At 40.6% G+C, this 22,967-nt stretch overlaps 3 protein-coding genes across 3 annotated transcripts in view; all 3 read left to right on the forward strand.

Moving 5' to 3' along the window:
- Window positions 1–84: 84 nt before the first annotated feature.
- Window positions 85–8,836, forward strand: LOC120806530 (MOB kinase activator 1B). The gene is made up of 7 exons (XM_040157806.1): window positions 85–187; window positions 275–421; window positions 1,691–1,857; window positions 3,845–3,938; window positions 4,452–4,585; window positions 6,451–6,614; window positions 6,755–8,836. The coding sequence occupies exons 2-7, from the start codon at window positions 408–410 to the stop codon at window positions 6,830–6,832; spliced, it is 651 nt and encodes a 216-aa protein (XP_040013740.1). The 5' UTR covers window positions 85–187; window positions 275–407; the 3' UTR covers window positions 6,833–8,836.
- Window positions 8,837–10,218: 1,382 nt separating this feature from the next.
- On the forward strand, window positions 10,219–16,107 carry dck (deoxycytidine kinase). The gene is made up of 7 exons (XM_040156626.1): window positions 10,219–10,447; window positions 10,761–10,876; window positions 13,084–13,277; window positions 13,775–13,922; window positions 14,154–14,269; window positions 14,720–14,819; window positions 15,929–16,107. The coding sequence occupies exons 1-7, from the start codon at window positions 10,369–10,371 to the stop codon at window positions 15,953–15,955; spliced, it is 780 nt and encodes a 259-aa protein (XP_040012560.1). The 5' UTR covers window positions 10,219–10,368; the 3' UTR covers window positions 15,956–16,107.
- Window positions 16,108–17,045: 938 nt separating this feature from the next.
- LOC120806712 (electrogenic sodium bicarbonate cotransporter 1-like) overlaps window positions 17,046–22,967 on the forward strand; it is a 33,474-nt gene continuing 27,552 nt past the window's right edge. Inside the window, exons 1-2 of the mRNA XM_040158089.1 lie at window positions 17,046–17,434; window positions 22,321–22,394. Coding sequence (XP_040014023.1) covers window positions 17,415–17,434; window positions 22,321–22,394 — 94 coding nt within the window. The 5' untranslated portion in view covers window positions 17,046–17,414. The remainder of the gene's footprint in view (window positions 17,435–22,320; window positions 22,395–22,967) is intronic.

Genomic DNA, 22,967 nt, shown 5'->3' on the forward strand with positions numbered 1-22,967 from the left:
TTTATCTGTTTTATTAAATTATCTCCGAGCCAAATTATTGTGCTTACCATTTTTACTCCACTAGATGGCAGCAAACGACAAAACCGCGTCTGATCTGCCCTGAGCGTCAGGCGAAGAAGTTAGCATTACATTCAGTACGCTGCTGCCTCTCAGCGTACATAGCAGCAGTCACTGGACCAGCCTCTCTGTAAAATTAACCTTTTATTTTTTTTTTTTTCATACTAACTTATGTTTATTTCTGTTGCTGTAATAGTTGTTTTGGATTTTTCACAAGGACAACTTAACGAAGCCCGAGAAGAGCCGAGGACGTGTGAGGACAGAGTTTAGTCAAACAATCCCTTTGGTCTGCCTCCACTCTGCTTGTTAGCTGTTTGCCAAGCGAGTTATTTTCTGGGGTCCGAGGAAACATGAGCTTTCTTTTGTGAGTTACAGTTTTATGATTAATGCTTTTTTTTGTCTGGCCACTTGGCTTTGCATTTGGAAAATGTCAGTGGTGCTACACAGCTAGCTAGCTAGTTAGCTAGCGAGAGCATAGTAAGGGGTGCGACTACTTCCTGAAATCACCCTCGAATGTCTGATGTTATTCGCTTTGCTTTCTATAGATTTTTATTTAAACTAGCGTCGGCATTGATTGTAGATTAACTGTAACTCAAGAATAACCCATGGTATTTACTGCCTCAAAAGTTTAACCAATGTAGTATCAACCACAGAGCAAATTTAACTGAGAGGGGCTAACAGTCTGGCCTGGCTATTTGCTGATGTGAACACTGTGTTGCCACGGGCTAATTCAGCCCTGATATGACACAACTCACCAATCAATCCCTGACCCAATAATTTATCGAAGTAACACGATTGTGGTGTTGATGTTAAGCCAGATCCACGAAAAGCCTATTTGTGGATGAAATCAGAGGATGGAGGAACAACATTTTATGCGGATATGAGGATATGACTGTTTTTAGGTAATTGGAAGATCAAGAGCCGAGTTTAAAACCCAACACTCAATCCCAAAAAGTTATTGAAGTCATCGAAGACTCAGTTCTAAAGATTTGAAACTGATTTAAACTTCTGACGCTTCCTTTTTGCCATACAGCATAAATACCACCAAAAAAAGCCTCTTTTCAATGTTTGTGTTCGTTTCCATCAGAAACGACGATCCAGAGACAGATTTGATTAGCTACAGCTGATTCCTAATGATTTAAGGTGATCAATAATACATTTCACTTTATTTGATTGAGCAAGATAATAATTTTCTCATGCCTCAATAAAATAATTTCATATTTTTATAACATGATACAGGATATGAGTTTTGTACAGATTGGAATTAGTAGATTTTAATTCTCCATTCAAAGGAACAACTGTTTTAGTGTGTAACCTACCACGTTGTGATGATTCACAAAAATTCTTGTTTAATGGGGCAGTGAGAGAGATTGAATACAGTACCTCTCCAAATGGCCTCATTACGCATTACACAGAGCAACACACTGTTCTGGACCCCCACTCTGATCTTGTCATATCCATCAACTCAACTGCAGCTCAACTCTCTTACATCAGGTTTTATTTTTAAAAGATCTTAAGTTTTTGTTAGCAAAAGGCCCTCATGTAGGGGCCATGCAAAATCCCGATTTGTCATATTTGACTCCCTTCTGATTTATCACACCATTTGTCTTCCTCTTTGAAATGTGACTCACAGTGGAAACCGTTCATCCAAGACGTTCAAGCCCAAAAAGAATATCCCGGAGGGTTCACATCAGTACGAGCTGTTGAAACATGCAGAGGCCACACTGGGAAGTGGAAACCTGCGCATGGCAGTCATGTTGCCCGAGGGTGAAGACTTAAATGAATGGGTCGCAGTCAACAGTAAGCACTAATTTTACCCCCTTTGGTACACCCTTTTTGATTCAGGTTCCTGGAACAATGACTGGACCTTCATACACTTTTATTTTTGTATCTGTCAGTCTCTTCTTAGTCTTTATATTTGCATGCTTCTCTGTAGCTTTGCTCCTGAAATCTCAATTAATCCACATCAAGAATCAGTTGAGAGTGAGCTACCAGAGTGTAAGATCTTAGCATTCCCTCTACACACCATGAGGATTCATGTTGGAAAAACAACTGTGAATGCTAAATAGACTTTATTGTCTGTGCTGTGAGAGCCTTATTTACTTTCCTCTAAATTGAGACAAATGGCTGGTCAGTAGAAGCTTAATCAGTTTGCTTGAGTCGTTGGAAGTTTTTATATAAAACCTTTAACTACAGTACAACGTAGGTGAAGTCATTAGAATTTGAATTTTGATGTGACCAATTGTTTACACTTGTGCAATGCACATGACAAAAATAAGGGTGTGAGTGCATCTTTAAATGAGCTTTTCTGTGATTTGACTTTAAGCTGTCACCTGAGTCTCTTGAAGTTAATTTGCAGTTGCTTTGGATGGACTGCATGGTATGGTTCTCCAAAGGTTTTGATGCATTTCGGAATACCTTTTGTACCACAAAAAAACCTGAAAATGAAAGCAGGAGGAACTAAATTAAACCACTGTTTTTACAGTGTTAACAGAAAATCTCACGTTTACTCAAGCAAGGTCATACATATTCTAGCTTTGTTAACTGTGCTGGAGAAACTATGTCACCATTGCAATACTTGCATTCTCCAGTTTCTTCAAAGGTTTCTGGAAATGAATGGACATTGGTCAGTATTACACGAGCTGTTTTAACTTGCACAATAAAGAGAAGTTAGACGAAAAGTGCTGTGAGTAATAACTTCTCCCACCCCCATGATTAAATGCCTTACCACATGATCTCTGTTCACGAGAAGCAATTCACTTCAACTTTTTAGATTCTTTTTTTGGCATGTTGCCTGTAATGATTAGTGACAGTAGAGGGAAAGGGGGGGGCCACAAGGCTATCAGTGGTTTTCCTTTTCTTTCTTTTCTTTTCTTCTTTTCTTTTGAACAATCTAGCAATTTATTTTTCTTTGTATAATTCTTTTTCACTTAAGCATCTCTGATGTCATGCGGCTCTGCTTTCTCTTTGCATCCGGCTCTATGTCAGTCTAGGCCCTGGGAAAATCTGTGATTGGGACTGTGACTTTTGCACCTGTCATGGAAATGTGAACATTTTTACTAGTTGTTAGCATGGTGAAAATGACAGAACTGTTTTTATTTATCTAGTACCCATTCTCCTAACAAATGATTGTGTGTCATTTTATGGACCATTTCAAATTATACTTACTGACATGGATGGATGGTAAATAGTTTAATAAGAAAGATTAGCAGGGTATTGCCTTGAGATATGTATTTTTCTGTAGGATTGAGAGTACTTCTAACTCTGCACTCCCTCACTGGTCATGAGCAAACATCACGTCTCATCTCAGGCTGTAATAAGTTGATGGTGTGTTTTTTATTATTGTCAAACCATCATCCTGCTATGAATACAAACATTTTGGACTAAAATATCTCCAGAGGGGATTGAACAAACCCTAAATAAAACACTGAAGTAAGCTGGTGTCTCCTTAAGCAGGAACTCGCACAAAACATGTGCCACAGCAGCTGTTCAGTATGTATTTTTGTCTAATATCTGCAAATGGAGCACCAACACTAACACTGCCAACCCTTTAAATGGATCTCTCCAACTGATGGCAAGCCAAAGTTGGCTGTTTGCCCCTGGGAATGACTGATAACACAATATGTGCCAGATAACTGGAGTGTGCACTGGTCTACAGTCTGGTCTGGGCGGTGAAGTGGGGAGGGCAGCGGGCTCTGGGGAAACTTGATGCCAGTTATTTTGCTGGCAAACATGATATTTGGTTTCATGTATGCTCGATTTGAATATGTTCTTGGATTTTTTTCAGCTGTGGATTTCTTCAACCAGATCAACATGCTATATGGTACTATCACAGACTTTTGCACAGAGGAAAGCTGTCCAGTCATGTCTGCTGGCCCTAAGTAAGTTTATAATTTTAGTTCCGCAAGTTGGTAGTCTCATAAAACCAACCCACAAGCATTGCTTCACTCATTTTGGTCTGTCGGGGCTCAACAGGGCCTGGGGTAGGGTTATTGTCAGTTGAACAAAATAACTTGGCTCACAATCAGCCTTCTTAATCAGGCAAAGCCACAAACCCAATGTGACAGCTAGAATTTAATTACACTTCAAAATGCAGCACACTTGTAAAACACCAACCATAGATGCCTTAGTCAGTAGTTTGGCCTACTGTTGCCAGGCTCAGTAGATTCTCAGTGGATGTCTTACCTGCTGGTATCTCATACTAGTTCGCAGGATTTAGATTGGCTTCTGCAAGAATGAATGGGTCCATGTGAGAAGGTGGTGAAAATTGTATATCAAATCAAAAATAATATTTTGTTCTAATTTAAATTAGGTCAGTGGTGAATGATTGTGAACTTAGATGGAATCCATAAATATCTATCAAATATAACGTTTTTCACCTATATTTCCTGTAGGTATGAGTACCATTGGGCTGATGGAACCAACATCAAGAAGCCCATCAAATGTTCCGCTCCCAAGTATATTGATTACCTCATGACCTGGGTGCAGGACCAGCTTGACGATGAAACACTCTTCCCTTCAAAGATCGGTATGTTTTGTTTCTGTTTTTTCTATCCTGTCAAAGCCATATTTTCTTCATGTGGTTTTGATGTTTTACTGTCTGGTTTCTACAGTTGCTCAATTCCAAAGAAGAGCAGCTTTCATACACCTACTCAATGCCTGATTCAGCAGGTGATTATGTGTATGCCAACCATTTTACTCAACGTGTTTTGAGTTGTCTTTTCTAACATAATGTTTAGGAAATAAAGGGCCCTGCAATCCACAAAAAGACTATCACTACTAACAAGCAAACTCATGCGAAGCTTTTTCCATCCTGTGAAATTCAACTGCCATGCAAATTGAGTGGCTATTAAAACTAATAAAATGTAGATTAGGCAGATATGTCTTACCAATATAACCAGTCTTGTTGGATTGTCATTTACATGTAATCAAATTGACATATTTAAACTTACAGGTTTAATTTTTACTGTGCAATTTCACTTGAAATGTTAAAGCCATAATACGTACATTAAAGTGAAAAGCTGTTGAGTTGAAAAAAGGAAAAATTGAAAAAGGAAGAAGTACTACATAACTGGGTGGATTGTTCCAGTTTTTATGGGATATCTGTAAGTTGTCAGCAATGTATATATAAATGTTGCCTGTTTGCTTATCGACAAATCCAGTAAGTAGCATATTTTGCAGATATTCTGAGAGGAACATATTCAGAAATCTCCCTGGAAATGTATGTACAGGGTCATTAAAAAGAGGTAGAACCTGCATTGCTGCCAACATAGCTCTAAACCCCTAAACTAGTTTAGGCATGTGCTGTCTAGGGTGGAGTCTTAACAGAGTTGAATGGCAGCCAGCACAAATAAATGTCTGATATACTCCTTAGTACACCTCAGGGGAAGGAGCCAATGACTAAAGGTGCTCCCTTGCAGTGACAGAATTGGCTTCATTGTCCATGATCAATAGATCTATTACTGGTATTCATTTTGTACCAGGAGTTCGTCACAGCCTCTCTCCATCTCAAGCGAAACAGGGAAGCACTTGTGAAATCATTGATCCATAGTCCTGCTAGTTTTCAAAAACTCCACAGGGTACTTTTTGTAATATACTTGATCAGGACGAATACCAGCCTCTAACCTATGAATGGTTAATATTCTTCTTGGAGTAATCAAGTTTTGCTGTCCAAAGGAAGAAGTTAAGTATTTAGAAGAGTGGGCTGTGGGCATGTCCAGCCCTTGTTGGTAGCTGTAATCTAGGACTCCTTGTCCTTTTGGTCACCGGCTTCTTTTGAATAATTGATGTTGATGTAGGTGGCTCTCTGTACGCTGTAGGAAGAAGCTGTCCACCAGGCTTCTGTCCTGCACAAGACATCTGAGGTGTAGGTGTAGAGAGCAGTGCTGTTGTAACATCAGAATGTCCTAACTACAGATAAGCACATGACAAAATGTTACCACGAGGTGGTTCTGTGTTGCTGTCATGATTGTTTGCACTTCCCTCAAATCATGCTCTGGCCTGCCTGTAAAGACATTTGCAATCCAGGAGAACATAATGTAGTGTAGCTGCATCAACCTTGATTGCTCTGACTTTACCGAGCTTACCGATCTGACCAGCGGCCATAGAGCGATTTAAAAGGGGGAGAAGAAAAAAAGTCATGCGCAGCCTTAGTGATTGATTGAACCTTTTTTAAATGTGTCTGTCAGTCCTCACAGTACATTGTTTGTATTTAAGCTATGCCTGAAGAGACCAAGCACAGTTCTTAAAACATCCACAATAGTTGGACAACTACAAACATCTTAAGCAATTTGCTCAACCTCACCACCGATGGTATGATCTATATCTTGGGTTTTATTTTTGATGATGTGAAGGATCTGAACGGCTTTTATTTTTTCTCCTGTTGTTCCCAAGGTGTCCCCTTTAAGCGAAACTTTATGTCCGTGGCGAAGACCATTCTGAAGCGCCTGTTCAGGGTCTACGCCCACATCTACCACCAGCACTTTGACTCTGTCATGCAGCTGCAAGAGGAGGCCCACCTCAACACGTCGTTCAAACACTTCATCTTTTTTGTTCAGGTAAGGAATCTCTGACATTTGAATATTGGCTTTTATGTATTTTTTACTTGACTTAAACAGTATATTAGCAATTTAAAAAAAAATGCAGCACAAAGTTTATAAACTAATGATGTTTGTTTCCTTTCCTTTGCTTTTTTCAGGAGTTCAACCTCATTGACAGGAAAGAGCTGGTCCCACTACAGGAGCTGATTGAAAAACTGACAACCAAGGATAGATAAACAGCAATGAAATCCTCATTTTATTGGTCTTCTAGTTTTTTGCACAGATACCCACCCCACCCTGGCTGTACGTATGCAGTATATACTATATTTCCATTTGGGGAAATGTTTTTAAAAAAGGCCAGGAAGAAGGAAGGGTCTTGATAGGTTTAAGGCACCAGGACTAATGCTATCAGGGATAACACACTTAATTGAACAAACCACAGATTAACGTATTAGAGAAAATGGTTTTAGCTGTATGGAAAAATCCCCAGTGTTCAGTCATGGCTTACATTTAGGATAGTATAGATATATTAGTTTTCTATTAGACTGCACAGATTTTTTTTTTTTTTTTTCCACTTGGATTTATGGCAATATGAGGCATTTCCATGGTCTTAAATTCCTATTTCCAACTCACTCACAGGAGAGAATGCAGTGTAAGCAAAGTTGCTGTATCGTGGTAGGAGGGTTTTGTTGGTGTTATGGCAAGAATTTAAGCCAGCCTTTTAGCCAATTCAACAGCAGTAGCTAGTTATTTTATTCATTTAAACTACATCGAAGGAGCTGGGTTGCGGTTTGCTACTGTTCACATCTTTAATATCCCACATCTGTCAATACAAAAGAATCGTAAGTGCCTAGCATGGCTCATAATTGCCCTATATCACCAGTGAGAACTGTAAGTAGATAAAGGCCATATACCACTGACAAGCTGGACACAGCGTTAAACTTTCCACTCAACCTTCTTTTAAGTTTCTGTGGTTCTAAATCGCCTCTTACACCCCTTTTCTATCTGTACTGTAACTAGGTTCAAAAATTATTTTATCTGTTCTGTGCAGGTTATGATAAATGAATGTGTTGAAGGACATAGAGGTGAAGCTAGAATATAGTCATGTTGTAGCAGGGACTGAAAATTAACTAAACTTTTCGCGTTTTCTAGTAACATGTTCCTGTGTACTAGTTTCTTCCCCCAAAACTTTAAGTAGAAACACATTTTAGGAAAGGTCTGCAAGGGATCTAAAACCTTAAAGTGTATAAATAAGGTCAGTAGTAGTAGATAATTGTGTTACAACTTCCACTGTTTAAAAATAACAGTATTTCTTGAATTGGATTTTGCAGCATCCCTTGTTATTTCACTAGCCATAAAGCACTTTGAACAATTTTCCTGACCTCTCTTGCCTGAATGTTTATTCTGCATAGGCCGTGCTTTGTGAGAAGCTGTATCATGTGACTGATCAGAGTTTGTTTCTTCCCTCATGTTTCCCCAAATGAATGTTGAATTGCTTAACCTCCTCTGAAATCAGCTATAAGGCACAAGTGAGATTTCTTATGCTTTTGTATGGTTTGAGTTGTTGCTGTGCTTCAGACAGCAGATGCATGTACCCTTCCCCGATCTCAAAGTGTAGTTTACTATGCAAAAATTGACACAACACTAAAAGGGTTACCAGTTGGCTCATTCATACTTTATATCCGATGCTAATTTTCCTTTATAGTGCTTAAATTCTGGTGTATGTAAAAACATAGAATTGCTTCTCATTCAGGTTTGGTTTCAGAAAAAGGTGACATGAACATTTTATATCTGAAATTTGTCGGAGAGGTGTAATACTTCATTGCACACATGTAAATACTGAGGGTTAGACCTGTCTTAAGAGTAATTTTCAGAGCATGGAGTGGTAGCTTTTGGTTTAAAGAATGCGTTGAGTCTTTTTAGAGGCTGCTCCCCCTCCCCCGTTTGGATATTAAATTTTGTTTGTTTTAAATGTTGAGTATCTGTTTCACTTCCTTAGCTAACTATTATGAATGTTACTGCTCATCAAATATCTGAAAATGTAATAGAAAATCAGTCATCCTGAAAGCATCTCATCCTTATGAAATGCCCATAACATAGCCTATTGCCTACAGTTTTTCCTCCTTGACTGTAATAATTGATGAAATGTTTGTAAATAATGGCTTGGTAGGGGTTTTCAATGCTACTGAATTGATTTATGCTGTTTACAAGGCAAATAAAGGTGGTCTTGACTCTTTGAATGAATTCTGTGTTTAATATATACCAGTGAGCTCAGTGCATCCAGTGGTGAAAAGTAACTAAGTACTGCACTGTTTACTCAAGTGCTGTTTAGCTGTTTAGTACAAATTTGACATACTTCATTTAAGTATTTCACTTCTATGCTACTTTATGGTACTACTCCACTACATTTCAGACGTAAATATTGCCCTTTTTACGCAACTATTTACTTTACGGGTATAGTTACTTTTAACATTAAGATTTTATATGTAAAACTTAATAAGTTAGTAAAATATGATGCATTATTTTAGATTAAACTGTCCCACAATATATAAAAGTTAAAATTTGATCTGCTACAAACAACTACAGCATTAAGTGCCACCTACATGTTTATATAAAATATTAACGATCCAATTGTATAACACTGACAGGAGGCACTTTGCATAGTAAGTACTTTACTTTTGATACTTGTTGCCAATAGTTTTGTACTTTTACTTTAACATTTAATAATGCTGGAGTTTTACTTTAAGTAGAGTATAAGTGGTACTTCTACCTGAGTAAATGCAGTTTGGGAAAGTAACTATTTACATTTAAGTAGATTTAGAGGTTCTTCTAATGAGTATTTGCATTTTATGCTACTTTCTTCTACTTCACTACATTTAAGAGGGAGATATTGTACTTTTTACCATATTTAACAGCAGCGGTTACTAGTTACTTTTCGGATAAAAACATTTACATATGAAACATAATATGTTCATAAAATGTGATGCATTGTTTTAAATTAAACTGCCCCAAAGTCTACAAAGCATGTAAGCATGCTTACATGTTTACCCATAAATACTGATGATCCAATTGTAGCGTACTGACAGGAGGCACGGTGAGTGCTTTTACTTTGAAGTACATTTTGTTTCCAATGCTTTTGTACTTGTACGCTTTCAATGCTGGACTTGTAGAGTATGTCTACATTATGGGATTTGTACTTTTAATGCAGTTTGGAACAGTGACAAAATACATTTACTCAAGTAATACACGTCAGTCGATTTTAGGGTACTTTAATACAAAAATAAAAGTATTGAAGTACAACATTTCAGAGGGAATTGTATTTCACTACATTTAGTTTACGCACAAAATATATTTAGAGCATATGATGCATATAATATATGATGAATTATTATAGGTTAAACAGTAAGATGTTCCACCTCAACCATCTACATGTAAGTAATTCTTACATATTATAATTATCAAATAATACAATAATATGACACTAACAGTAGCAATTCTGCATAATAAGCCCTTTTTCTTTTGATAAGTACATTTTGTTGACACTTTATACCTAAGTAAACAGTTAAAATCCACCACCAGACAAACAGACCCGTCTGGAGTTAAGGGACAGCTGCTGCTGCAGCTGCTTCCGGGGCGGAGACACATCTGTGCAGACCGCCGCTTCCTGACGTTTGTTGCCGCCAAAGCTTGAACAACAAGGAGCCCGCTCCCGGCAGCAGCTGCAGCAATAAGCCTCTGTAAACGACAAGGAAGACCCGTTTATTTGCTGAAAATGGCTTCTACTCCGAAGAGACCCTGCCCCGACTCCACGGAGAAAAGGATAAAGCGGATTTCACTGGAGGGAAATATCGGTGAGTTGTTGAGGGCTTTTACAAAAGCCAAAATCTCACATCACGAAGTAGCTTAAAGCCTTTAACTGCTAAGCTTTTCAACAGGTGGCTCTTTTGGCTGACTGTTTGTAACGGCGGGCGGTTTCAGACGGTGAATAACTGTTTATCGACCCTTTTCAGTAGATGTTAGCACCCAGTGCCAGTCCACCGTTGTTGCCCCCCCCCCCTCCCTTTAGAAAATTAGCAAACAAGCTAGCTAATAAACCTGCATAATGTGTAGCTAGCTAGTCGTCCCGAGCGACGTCACTGAGCTCTCTGCATCTTTTGCGTTTAGCGGCGGGAAAATCTACCTTCGTGCACCTTCTGGAGCAGGAGAGCGCGGATTGGGAGGTGGTACCGGAGCCCATCGCCAGGTGGTGCAATGTCCAAACAAACGGCAGCGACTTCGAGGTATGGACACGACGGTATTCCTCCAACCCCCCAAATAAATAATGATCCTGATTCAAGGCTGCCCTGTGAACGCGCATTCAGACCCCTCAGAAAATGGTGTGAAATGGCTTAACGTCAGCCCACATAGCACCTGATTTTGTTGCCAGTTCGAGGCCGAGTGGTACGGTCCCAGACTGCTGGACAGGTAATGTAAGCCTCGGATGCTCCTCCTCAGGGGAACGCCGCCCTCCGGGTCCCCTGGCCTCTCGCCGCCGCTCCTTCAGGGGTGCAGGCAGTGCCTCGCTTCGAGACGACTCTTTCGGATGAGTCTTCATCTTTATTTAGAGTGCAGCTGCCATCTGTTCTTACGTCTGCGCCGGTCACCGTTATACCACCGCACACCCGGAGGAACAGATGGTCCCGCTCTGGGCAGATGAACATGCCATCATCAGGGCAAACATCTCTAACCTCCCACACAGCTGCAGGCCCCACGGCCTCGCCGTCTGGCCTTACTTTCAGCGGCTCAACACGGCCACATACACCACTGGCAATAAGCAGGATATTTAGGTGCTTGCTCAATATGTTTGAGCTGGTACTTTGGATTATATCCAGAATATTTAACCGGTTTTTAGCCAAAAAAAATAGAATTGTTTTGAACTCACTCAGTCCAGCTTGACCAGTGAGAAGAAAAGCAACATCTTTATATATAAACCAGGTTTCGTTTAATACATCTACTGTTCTTCAATCTCAAAGAATAATAAAGAACAGGTTAAAAAAAGATTCCTCACAAAGACATACAAATATAAAAACTGTGCAAAATGGTAATGTGCGCTGCACTGTACACTGTGTGGGACAGTGTAAAATGATACGGGGGTGGTGTTTAGTATGTACCACTGTTCAGGAGTCTTCTAACAAGGCCCCTGGCTGCCACATCTCTGTACCATACAATTACAGTAGTTTGGTCATGCGCCCTCTGCTGATCAATGGACAGAGCTGTTGGAGTTCACCTGACCTCTCATAAAGAACCCAGTCGGATTAGGAAAAAAAGTGAAACGGTGCATGGGCGTAAATTGTCACTCATTTTGACCAAATGTGGACCGTGAGGGTTTTGGCAACGCTTGGTTCGATGATAAATCTCAGGTGATGTAGTTATTATAAGGTACTGACGAAACTTGAATGATGTACAGTAGGTAGGAAGACGCCATGTGGAGAATTAATATTATATAAGGAGTAATTACAACTATGTCAAAAATAGGATCCTCAAAAGTCTTAAAGCGTTTAATTCAGTTCCCACAAGTAAAGGCTTTGAACGGTATATAAAAGTCTTGAATTTCATTTAGTAAAGTCTTTTTTTTTCTTTCTTGTCGTAGACATTAACCTTCTTTTTTTTTTTTTGGGTGAGACGGTGGCTTTTGCATGTAGGAAGCTTTTCACACCTGTGGAGTTTCATTCTGCATCATCCAACCTGCACCAAACACCTTTATGTTAGCCACTGTACCTTGGAAGCTCATCAACTCATAATGGGAAAGTGTCACTTTTAGCCAAAACTATAAAAATCTACATAAATTCTTTTTTCTTTTTTTTTTCTTTTTTTTAAATTGGTCAATCCATTCATAAATTTTCTGCCGCTCAGCTTGATCCAGGTCACATTAATTGATTGACTGTATTACTAGGCATTATACAGATAGGAAGCACTGACAAAAATGGGATTATAAATATCAATAAATTCATGTATTTAATAAATAATTGTAGGCCTTATTGTCCCTACTGGTTTGCCGTCATTCTTTGACTGGTGTGACCACGGAGCGGGTGTTTAAATTGCATTATCTGTACTCTTAAAAAGGTCTTAAACATTTGTAAATTAATCTTTTTGGACACTGCAGAATCCGTGAACAAACATATTGGCAGGAAATAATGGCGAGCAGTTACTCGAAATGTCAGCTAAGAGTTCATATACTGGCCATACTGCTTTGTCTATAGATATCAAGCAGCCGCTGTAAATAATTATAAAATACTAAAATTTGCATTAGCCGTAAGTCATATGGTGAGCATACATATATTATGACTTGGAACGTTAATGTAAAATGCGTAGTGTGTAGATATATTTTGACTGTACGTCCTCATTGAGCTTGTAGACATTAAGCTGTGTAATTGCAACAGACTTACTCATCCCTTCCATTTCAACGGGGAGATGCAATTTAACTCACACTTTGAATGCGACGTACTAGGAGCTGACCACATCTCAGAAGAGTGGCGGGAACGTATTGCAGATGATGTATGAGAAACCGGAGAGGTGGGCCTACACTTTCCAGAGCTACGCCTGTATCAGCAGGGTGCGTTCCCAGATCCGGTCAGCCAACGGGAAGCTGAAAGAAGCTGAGAATCCCGTGCAGTTCTTCGAGCGGTCCATCTACAGTGACAGGTATCGGTGACGGAACCCAAGAAAATCTGAATCTAATGAAAATAATTCTTTAAACTCACTTGACCTATCACTGGGAGCATAGTTACTCTTTGGATGAATACAGTGTTTGAAAATTGCTCATTAATGCTGAAACAATTTGTTGAAAATGAATCTAATAATTCTGATAATCGTTAGTTATTTATCAAGCAGTAAAGCCAAACATTCTCTGGTTCCATCTTGTCTAATGTGAGGATTTGTGACTTCTGTGCATTTTGTATAATTTGTAAACTGAATATTTTGGGGTTTTGTTTTGACATGTTTGAAATGTTCTTTTTCATTTTTAATATTGTATGTGTTAGTTTACTGCTTGTCATCTGAAGGTAATATTGTGACATCTTAGCCCATGAATGCACTCAGTGTTTTTGATTTTACACACTGATACGGTCCTTTTTTTAATGTTTTTAAGTGGGGGGGGGGGGGTTCATGCCCACTCCTTCTCCTGTACTCTGATGTCCCAGGTACATCTTTGCGGCCAACCTCTACGAGAACGGGTGCCTGAATGAGACTGAATGGGCTGTGTACACGGACTGGCATGGCTGGCTCCACAGCAAGTTTGGCAAGCACATCGAGCTGGACGGTATCATCTACCTCAGAGCTTCACCTGAGGTACTCTACCTCGTCTCACCGGCTTCTTTTACTGCATTGTTATTCGATTACATCTAGGTGTAATACTTTTGCTATGGAAAAGAGCTGTTTCTTCTCTTGACCTTACATTAGGCCAGAGGAAAGAATTTAAAGAACTGAGAAAGCACTATGCAAAGATGCACATAATTTCCTTCCCTTTTTTTTGTTTTTGTTTTTGTTTTCGTGTGTGTGTGCGCGCGCGTGCGGGCGTAGAAATGTTTAGAGAGGTTGCACCTGAGAGGCAGAGAAGAAGAGCAAGAAATCCCTCTGGAGTATCTAGAGAAGCTCCACTTTAAGCACGAGAGCTGGCTGCAGCACAAGACCATGACGTGAGCAAACACAAAAACACAAAAATTTATGGCATGTTTGGCCCAGAAACTGTATGCATTTCTGTGAGAATAACAGTTGCATTTTTTGTGTTAGAGAACACGAGAGGCTGTAGAACTTTTCGTTACACTGTTTAGTTATCTGACTGGTCTTGGATATTAAAAGACCCCATTCATGCAATAACTTGAGGGCATCCTTAGAGACTGGAACAGTCCCTGATCCATGTGATCTGCATCTGCCACATGAATGTGTTTTAAGGAATGGTTAAGGCCAGAAATGCGTTGTTTCTTTGACCCATTGTGTCCTCAAGATTTCCTTACAGATACAAATGCCTGAAAGAGTTTCATCTCCTTAAGGAAATAACCTTAAGAAAAATAAAAAGGATGCTCTTTCCTGGATATGAATTGTAAGGAATCACTAACAGCATGTCCCTTATCTTCTCCGGCCCACAGTATGGAGTTTGAGTATCTCAGTGATGTGCCAGTCTTGACCATAGATGTGAATGAAGACTTTAAGGGAAACGATACCAAGAAAGCTGACATGATTGAGAAGGTGAGTGATGGTGAAGCCTTCTTATGATTTGAAATGGTCACATAATGCTCTAGGATTTTTGTCCAATCACATAGTCCAACAGGACTTTGAGCTGAAATTTACAGGAGTCAAACATCCTGTTGGCATTTTCTAATAAGATAAAACCTCCCACCATAAATCTCACAAGCTGAATAACTTGTACTTAAGTATTTTCATTTTATTCTGCTTTATACTTCTATTTGATTACAAAGATTATACAAGCGATGTACTGCGTTCCATTAAAACTACCCAACTGTGAAGTGGTTAGAATTAGCTCCATCTCCAAGAGCTGTAAAGTTAAAATGCTGCTTGCATGCAGATGCATCAGAAACAATCATCTGATGATGTATAGAATATAAGAGAGACAGCATTAGCACCAATTCCTCTTGTTTTTAAAAAAACAAGTGAGACATTTATGACATAATAGACAAAAAAAAAAGTATTTGATAAGATTTTTGCAGTGATGGTGCATTCTACCTCCACAATGAGTGTTTTTACTTAGGTCAAAAGAATATGGTCATTTTCGCTGATAATACTTATGTACTTTTACTTGTAAAGTTTTGTATGTAGGACTTTTACTTGTAACAGCATATTTTTATATTGTGACTGGTTGTCGAAGCTTTTAAACGTGTTATATATTGTGCTGTTTTGGGAGTAAGCAGGTGCAAATCAAGTATTTAAAGTGTATTTTCAGGGGAGGTTAGATGAATTTCTTAGTGTGATCTTTCTGATACTGAGCCACATAGAGACAGACACACACACACATTCACACACCGAGGTTTCACCTATGGAAATGAGGCCTGAAGAGCTGCTTGTGTAGCAGTTTCATGTTGATGGGTAAACACAGGCACTTTCTCGAGATTTCATTCCCATTCAAATGTCATTGGCAAGAAATTGACCCAGTTACACACACACACACACACACACACACACACTGCTTTGACATAAGCCAACTTGTTTGTTTCTTTTTAGTTAGCATAACCCAGGGTGAAAGTTGAAACTAAACAAAGGAAATCAAAGTTACTGCTCTCACCGATGTTTGTTTTTCACTGGAAAAGTTAACAGCTTTGCCTGTTGTCCTTCTATTTCAGGTGAAAGAGTTCTTGAGCACTTTGTAAAGATGGAAAAAAATAGACGGTGCCCCTAGCAAGAAAAATTGGATGTAGCATTACATTTAAAACAATGAAATGCCTAAACAGTGACAATATTTTTCTATACAGTCATTAAAAATGATCTGGTCAGATGCATTTAAAAAAAAAAAAAAAAAAAACTTTTATCGATGTTTCCTTTTTATGTATGTTGTGTATTTATCAGTTGTAGTGTGTGCAAATGAGAATGTATGCCCCTTTTTGTTTTAACAAACGACAATAAACTTGAAATAATTGAGTGTGCTGGTTTTTCACCCCGGTGGTGTGTAGCTCCTGTAAAAAGGCGTCCCACAGAAGAGGGACCATCTCAAATGAAAGAATTTGGATTTAGTTATAACTTGACTATTAACACACACAACATACCGGGCACATATCAAAGTCGTAGCTGGGTTTTGTGTCTCGGTTCTCGAGCCCCCCCCCCTGAGTCTGTCAAACTCTCCAGCAGATGTCGCCAGTCCCCACGCCAGCGCCCCAGTCAGTTATTCCTGTCTGCCGAGCTTGCCTTTACCTGGTATCCCCAATAGGATTTGAAGACAGCGACCTAAAATAGGTGCTTTAGTTTTTTTCACTTTTACTGCCTTTTCTAATTACAGCGAGGAGATCAGAAGGCAGACCTCGGTAAAGCCTCCACACTTTCTGGGTGCACGGCAGGAATAAGTGACAGTGTATTAAAAACAGCACTTGTTTTAAGATTTTTGTGTGTGTGTGTGTGTGTGTGTGTGTGTGTGTGTGTGTGTGTGTGTGTGTGTGTGTGGCAAAGTCGCACAATAAAAGCTCGAGCCCTGCAAGTTCTCGTCATAAACGAGCTAAAGTGGGACTGAAAATGACAGCAGGCATAAGCTGACTAGCTACTGAACTTGTTGAGTACGGAATTAACACCCGAACAAAAAAAAGTTCCACAAGCTCTCGTGTTTTTTCTCACATTATTGGATCCGGTGAATTTTTAATTCGCTTCTTTAAGATGCAAAGTGAGCAACAGAGAAACCATTTGAAGAGTCGAAGTGTTTGTTGCGCCACCCAGGAGTAACTTTCTGCCCCCCCCCCCCGGGAGGCGTCACGCAGGAGGAGGGATGGCACTTTAAATATGGAAAAAGACACGCTGCGCGCACAGTCTCTTTCCACGCGCTCCCAGCTGGACACAAAACGAGCCCCCTTCTGCAAGATGTTAGCGAGCTGAGCAAGTCCAGCACTCGTCCTCACGAGGATCGTGTCTCGCATGTCACAGCTGATTTGCGGAGTCGAAGGAACCCTTCCAGCGAGACAGCTCCGAGCTCCCGGACTTCTCTCTTACGTTGATCCACGGGGAAAGCGCGACGGCCAGAGTGGGTGAAGCTTTCCAACCATCGAACCACAAGAGGGACTTGAAGTGAGCAGAAGGACCGCTGGACGCCAGGCCGACCATCGGTGTAGGCGACGTTTGTCAGGCACCATGAGCTCCGAGAAGAGCAAGTAAGTTGACGATCTCTGCTCTTCCCCCGTTTTAAATGTAAATGTTGAAGTCGACCGGCCGGTTATGTTGCAAACCTTGCGGCGTGCAGCCCATACCTCGGAGCGGCTTCCTGGCCAGGTGAATAAGTGTAAAGTAGGCATCAGGTGAATATCGTTCACCGGCTAATCTGAAACTGGACACATTCAAAGCGTTACCAGGTGTCAGAGGATTTTCTGTGCGTAAAGCTGGGTTTACCAGTGGCTCATCTGGGTTTAGTTGGTGACCGGTTCCATACCTTTTCAATAAAACTTCTGTGTACTGTTTATCAGGCTACTAATCACGTTAGGAAATGTTTTCATTCATTTTGCGTTACACCCTTGGCTGCACAAGCCACTGTTGCCGCGCCGCTGTGGCTGTGAGCGGCCGCTAATCTACTTTCCAAGAACCTGTCACTATCACTTACAGAGACGCGGGGAGCGCAGGCCAAGTGGTGGAGACCGTGTCTCCGGTGCATCTTTAATGAATAAAGCTCTGGGTATACCTCCCGGACCATGTGGTCTGTGCGCTGACACCCCCAAAAGCCACATTCAGCATGGGGCCAGCGTATGCGTCCCCATTGCGCAATGACGCCGATGCCAGAGCCGCAACAAATCAGACTTCACCGTTGCTGTGAAACACGGAAATCCACGTCTGCGTGAACTGTTTTTCTGATATGCAGCAGAAATTCACCAGTTGCTTGTTGCTGTCGCCAGTATGGGTTAGTTCTAGACATCAGGGTTTAAAGTATCATCTTATACCCCCCCACCCACCCAGAGCATTTACTGGGTGGGGCACAGTCACTCCATGTGTTCATGGGTGAAACCAAGAGTGACCTTTAGTGACTTAATCTGCCTTCCCTTTGCAATGGCAGCATAAACTTTTAAGAACACAGGTTGATTCCTCGTTGCTCCAGAGATCGTGAAGTCTGCTTTTGCAACGGGGGAACTGTCTCTCTCTCCGTCTTGTGCCATGCAGTCTACTTGGAATACTCTTCCGCTTGGCCCTAACTGGAAATCTTGGAAACTCTTTTGTGCGGTGCTGAGTGATGCACAGTGCAATTAGACATCCGTCCATTTTCTCGTCAAGAGTTGTAAGGGGAAATTCCCAAAGTCAAGGTGCACCTTTTTAGAGGCAGGGAGGTTAATTGCAATTCAGTAATTACATAAACAATACTTAATAACAGGCCTCTCTCTGACCTGCCTACTGTGACATTTTTTTTTTTTAATCATCAGCCAATTTAATGTGTAAACCTATGAACTACTGCCACTCCCCTCTATATTCCATTCATTTAGTCAATTTCAAGCATGTAACACCAAAAGTTTGCTGGCTCCAGCCCCTCCAATGTGAGGATTTTCTGCTTATTTGTTTAATATCACTGTAAAATGAATGCTTTTTTTGATTTTGGCCTTATTCAGACAAAACAAGTCATTTAAAGACATCACTTTTGACTCTGGGAAACGCTTTCACTATCTTCTGATGTTTTTTATAGACCATATGATGAACTGAGAAAATCTGATAATGGATCATGGAAATTGCTGTTACTTGCAGCCCTAAAAGAGCAAATTCATGACTCCTACAGTGAATTTTGCCCCTTCAGTGTCACTCACCTCCTGCAGACTTGAAAGGTGGCTATAAAAATATTGTACGTTCCTCAAAAGTGGATGACACAATAAGCGTAGTTTGAGAAGTTTCCATGGGGGTTTTAGTACTCTGACTTTTCAACACCGACGTCCATTGTAACTGGCTGAATTCGAGATGACTGCTGCCTCTGTTCCCTCTCTATGAGGCATGACCAAAAATGTTTTACAGCCACAAGCCTTCAGGGGTCGAGTGTTTGATACTCAAAAGATCACTTTTGGGTGGAGTATTGCTCCAAGGCTCTTAAACCATCACTGTACTGCTTGCTGCGCTGCCTGCGCTGGGGGCACCTACCCCCATGGTGAACCTGGCTGGTGGGATTGGGTGCGTCATTCTGTAAAGAGATGGGGATGATCCCTGATCCCGAGCAGCTGATCCTGGCTCCTCACGCACCGGCAGGTTTATCCAGCCTCATGAGGTCACCAAGGACCCGAAACAGTGAGAAGTTCCCCAGCGTGAGATGGATGCAGCTGGTTGCTCCGACCCTCACAGAGCTTTTGATTTTATGTTGTTGTTTTTTTTTTTAATTAATCAGGCAGAGGAAGTCATAGCAGGAAATGAAAAAGAAGATCAAGGAGATTTCCTGCATTTATAGTGACGTGAATGAGAAGACATAGGCTCTTATCTGCCTTATGTTTTCATACACAAGATATAGACTTCAGCCTCTGTTTTACTTTCAGCTACCTGATTTTAAATCAAGACTAATGCTGAAGAGTAGATTAATGTTTCTTATCCTCTCTTTACCAACTTGCTTCTGCTTCTATTCATCCAAACATCACCTCAGCCTTTCTTCTCCATTCCACTTTACATACCAGTTTAATTCATTTTGCTTTATCACTCCGTTCAAAACTGGAATGCTGAACCCTTCACCACTCCTCCTGCATCCTGGATGTCTGTGCACCACCTGTGGTATGTTTCTCATCATAACGGTCTCCCTGTTTTGACACACTCAGTGTGGAGTGATTAACATGGCTCAGTTCACTTGCTATATCCAGCAGTAAACCTGCAACATGAGCTTCCTTGGCTCTAACTATGTGGCCAATGGTTTTCTGAGGACCCTCTCACTGTGTTACATGACCCGCCTCCATGTGCACACACACACACACACACACACACACACACACATCTACCATCCCCAAGATTTTGGTACCTGTTGCAGAGGTAAATGCTACAAGACTGAGCTTGCGTTTGTGTAAGAATGAATTAAAGTAGCTCCACCTATTTGTTTTTGTGGTTTTGAATGTGTTTCTTCTCGGTTTGTTGACCGTGTCCTCAGTGATTCACAAGGTACAAGTAGAAAACTGTGTGACAGAAGCAGCTCCCTGAAGCTGGTGTTTTTTTTTAAGTGCGCTCTGTCCAGGAGGGAAAAAGCATAGCGTACAAGCAGAACAGAACGCACCCAGACATCTAGAGCTAAATCATAGTGCTGACCCTCTCCGCATGGAACTGTGTGGGAACTTGACCTCTCTTCTTCTTTATTTTTTTTTTTTTCTTGTAAGCAACAATAGGCAACAAAAGGAGGGTACAGAGGCTCATTCACCGTATTACTATTGCTTGCAAACTTGGCGCTAGCCCAGCCGCTCCACATCACTCGTTTGATCTCGGAGCTGGTGGCTCAACATTGCGTCTCCTATCAGCGTTATACCTCTATCTCTGTCAGGGCCAGAGATAGAGGTACAGATACCATATCCACTGGGGAAATTTCGATGAGCTTGCAGTGCAATCGGAGGAACAAGTTGTATCCTTCCTGACTTTGTTTATTTAGCGGTTTGTATACACTGCTCCCCTCCCCACATTTTTCGGACTGCGTTGTCCTCAGTCAGGGATTTTTCGGTAGCGAATGGAAACTGTTCAGATGTTTGACATTCTTGATAAGCATCCTAAATCAAATATTTATGTTTAGTTGTTTAACAAAACTACTCTCATAAAGCAGCTAGTCAGATTAGTTATGAAAAATGAGCTCCTAATTTGATACAGACACGCTTATGTAGTCTCAGAAAGTCTGAAGGAATGAATTGACTTAGTTTAGAAAGTCTGCACCTCTGTTTGTTTTTTATGGTAAAGGCTGACTTAAAAATTGACAGAACTAAAAGTTTATTCCTAGCGCAATGGAAAATTATCCTCAGTTGTTCTTTTTTTGGTTCGAAATAGGTGTATTGTTTCCTTTTGTACCTGGTTTTGGCAGAAGTGTAGTGTGTAGATCGGGTTTTCCAGTGTGTTGTGGATTAGAACACCTTTCATGGCCTGGATTAGTCCACACTTTGCTGGACTGGAGGAGCCACATTCCTTCCAACCTTCGCGGAAGGTCGAGGCTGGATGATCAAAAGAAATTCCAGGTCTCTCAGGCTAGGAAGATGGCCCTAAGTTTGTTAGGACTGTCATTCAAAAATGACTGATAACGCAGGTTCTTGTTACTGCAGTTTAAGGTGCTGTGCAATTTATACAATCACTCACTGGGGAAAAGGAGCTGTTTTTTTTTTTTTTTAAATATAGTCGTGTGTGCAGCAATGTAGGTGGATGAGAAGGTGACATTTGGCTGTAAGTGCTTGAGTGCCATAGCATCAGAAATGTTAATGCAGTTTAAAGCTTGTCACAATAACCTTGCCATGCAATTATAGATCATATTTTTTAAATCGTTCTGCCCCCTACCTTTTTTTTTTTTTTTTTTTTTTTTTTGTACATATTAATCACATTCAAACCTGAGAACAGCAGCAGGAGTGTGACGATTGAAGTTCTCACTGTAAAACGTGGTTTTTCCATCTGTTTGGTTTTTTTTTTTTTTTTTTTTTTTTTTGGTTGTTGTTATGCTATATTAGAGGTTGACAGGTCCAGAATAAGAGAGGAATTATTTGCCAGGCCAGTGCTGAGGTAGCTGACTAAGAAGTAGCTGAATAGGAGTCACGATCAGGACTGTGTTTCGGGGTTACCCAAATTTGACCTCGTTGGGCATAAACCTGGGATTTAAATGAAAACAGTTACTGATGTGAATTCATTTGAAAATGTGGTTGGGTCGTTTGTTCACTGTTTTAATTTTAAGTATATTTTGGGGTTTCATGTGTTTTTACAAACTGTGGATGATTTTTGTGGGAATGGTGGTGAAGAAAGAGACTGAAAGACACTGGGGCAGAACGTTTTGTTAGACCCACACACAGTAGTTACAAGCATATTCCATCCTGCCCTATGTGGGGATCCTTATTTAATAATTTTTTTTTTCTCTTTTGCCTCGTAGAATGGAGGATGAAGCCGTGCTGGACAGAGGGGCGTCCTTTGTCAAACATGTCTGCGATGAAGAGGAAGTAGAAGGTAACATCATCTAGTTGATTGACATGTTGTGGGCTTTAACTTCTCCTTGTGTGTCCAGACATCGTGTACACTGTACCGTGCCTCAACTCCCCAGGTGAAAAGTGTCATTCTCCCTTTAGCGTCGGGACAAAATTAAATTATACAAGGTGAATGAAATCCAGTTTATTTTAACGTTTCCGTGCAGGAAGACGTTTCTTCAAGTGTTCTAATCCTGTCCACAAAAGAATTCACTGGAGACGCCCTCGTGAATTTAGTGAGACGTTCACATATTTCACAAACGAACACTTAAGGGTGTACACAAAGAGAACCACGTCAGTGTTTTTGGCATTTTGTCAAGCTGCTTGTTTGTATTCAGTTGTAGCTGCAAGACCCTTTGCTTCCCTGCACGGGAATGTAGGTCGTTTAGTGTGCCCCTCAGGTGTACTTTAGTTTCTCCAAGGAAGCAAGATAGACAACAGCAAGGTGTGAAAGATGTCATTAGAACCCACAAGACATGTTGATTGAATACATGGTCGAATGGAAAAATACGTGGTTTGTTCAGTGCTTGCTTGGTCGGTCATTCCCAGTATTCGC

The sequence above is a fragment of the Xiphias gladius genome, chromosome 20, assembly GCF_016859285.1.
Source record: "Xiphias gladius isolate SHS-SW01 ecotype Sanya breed wild chromosome 20, ASM1685928v1, whole genome shotgun sequence".
Lineage (NCBI taxonomy): Eukaryota > Metazoa > Chordata > Actinopteri > Istiophoriformes > Xiphiidae > Xiphias > Xiphias gladius.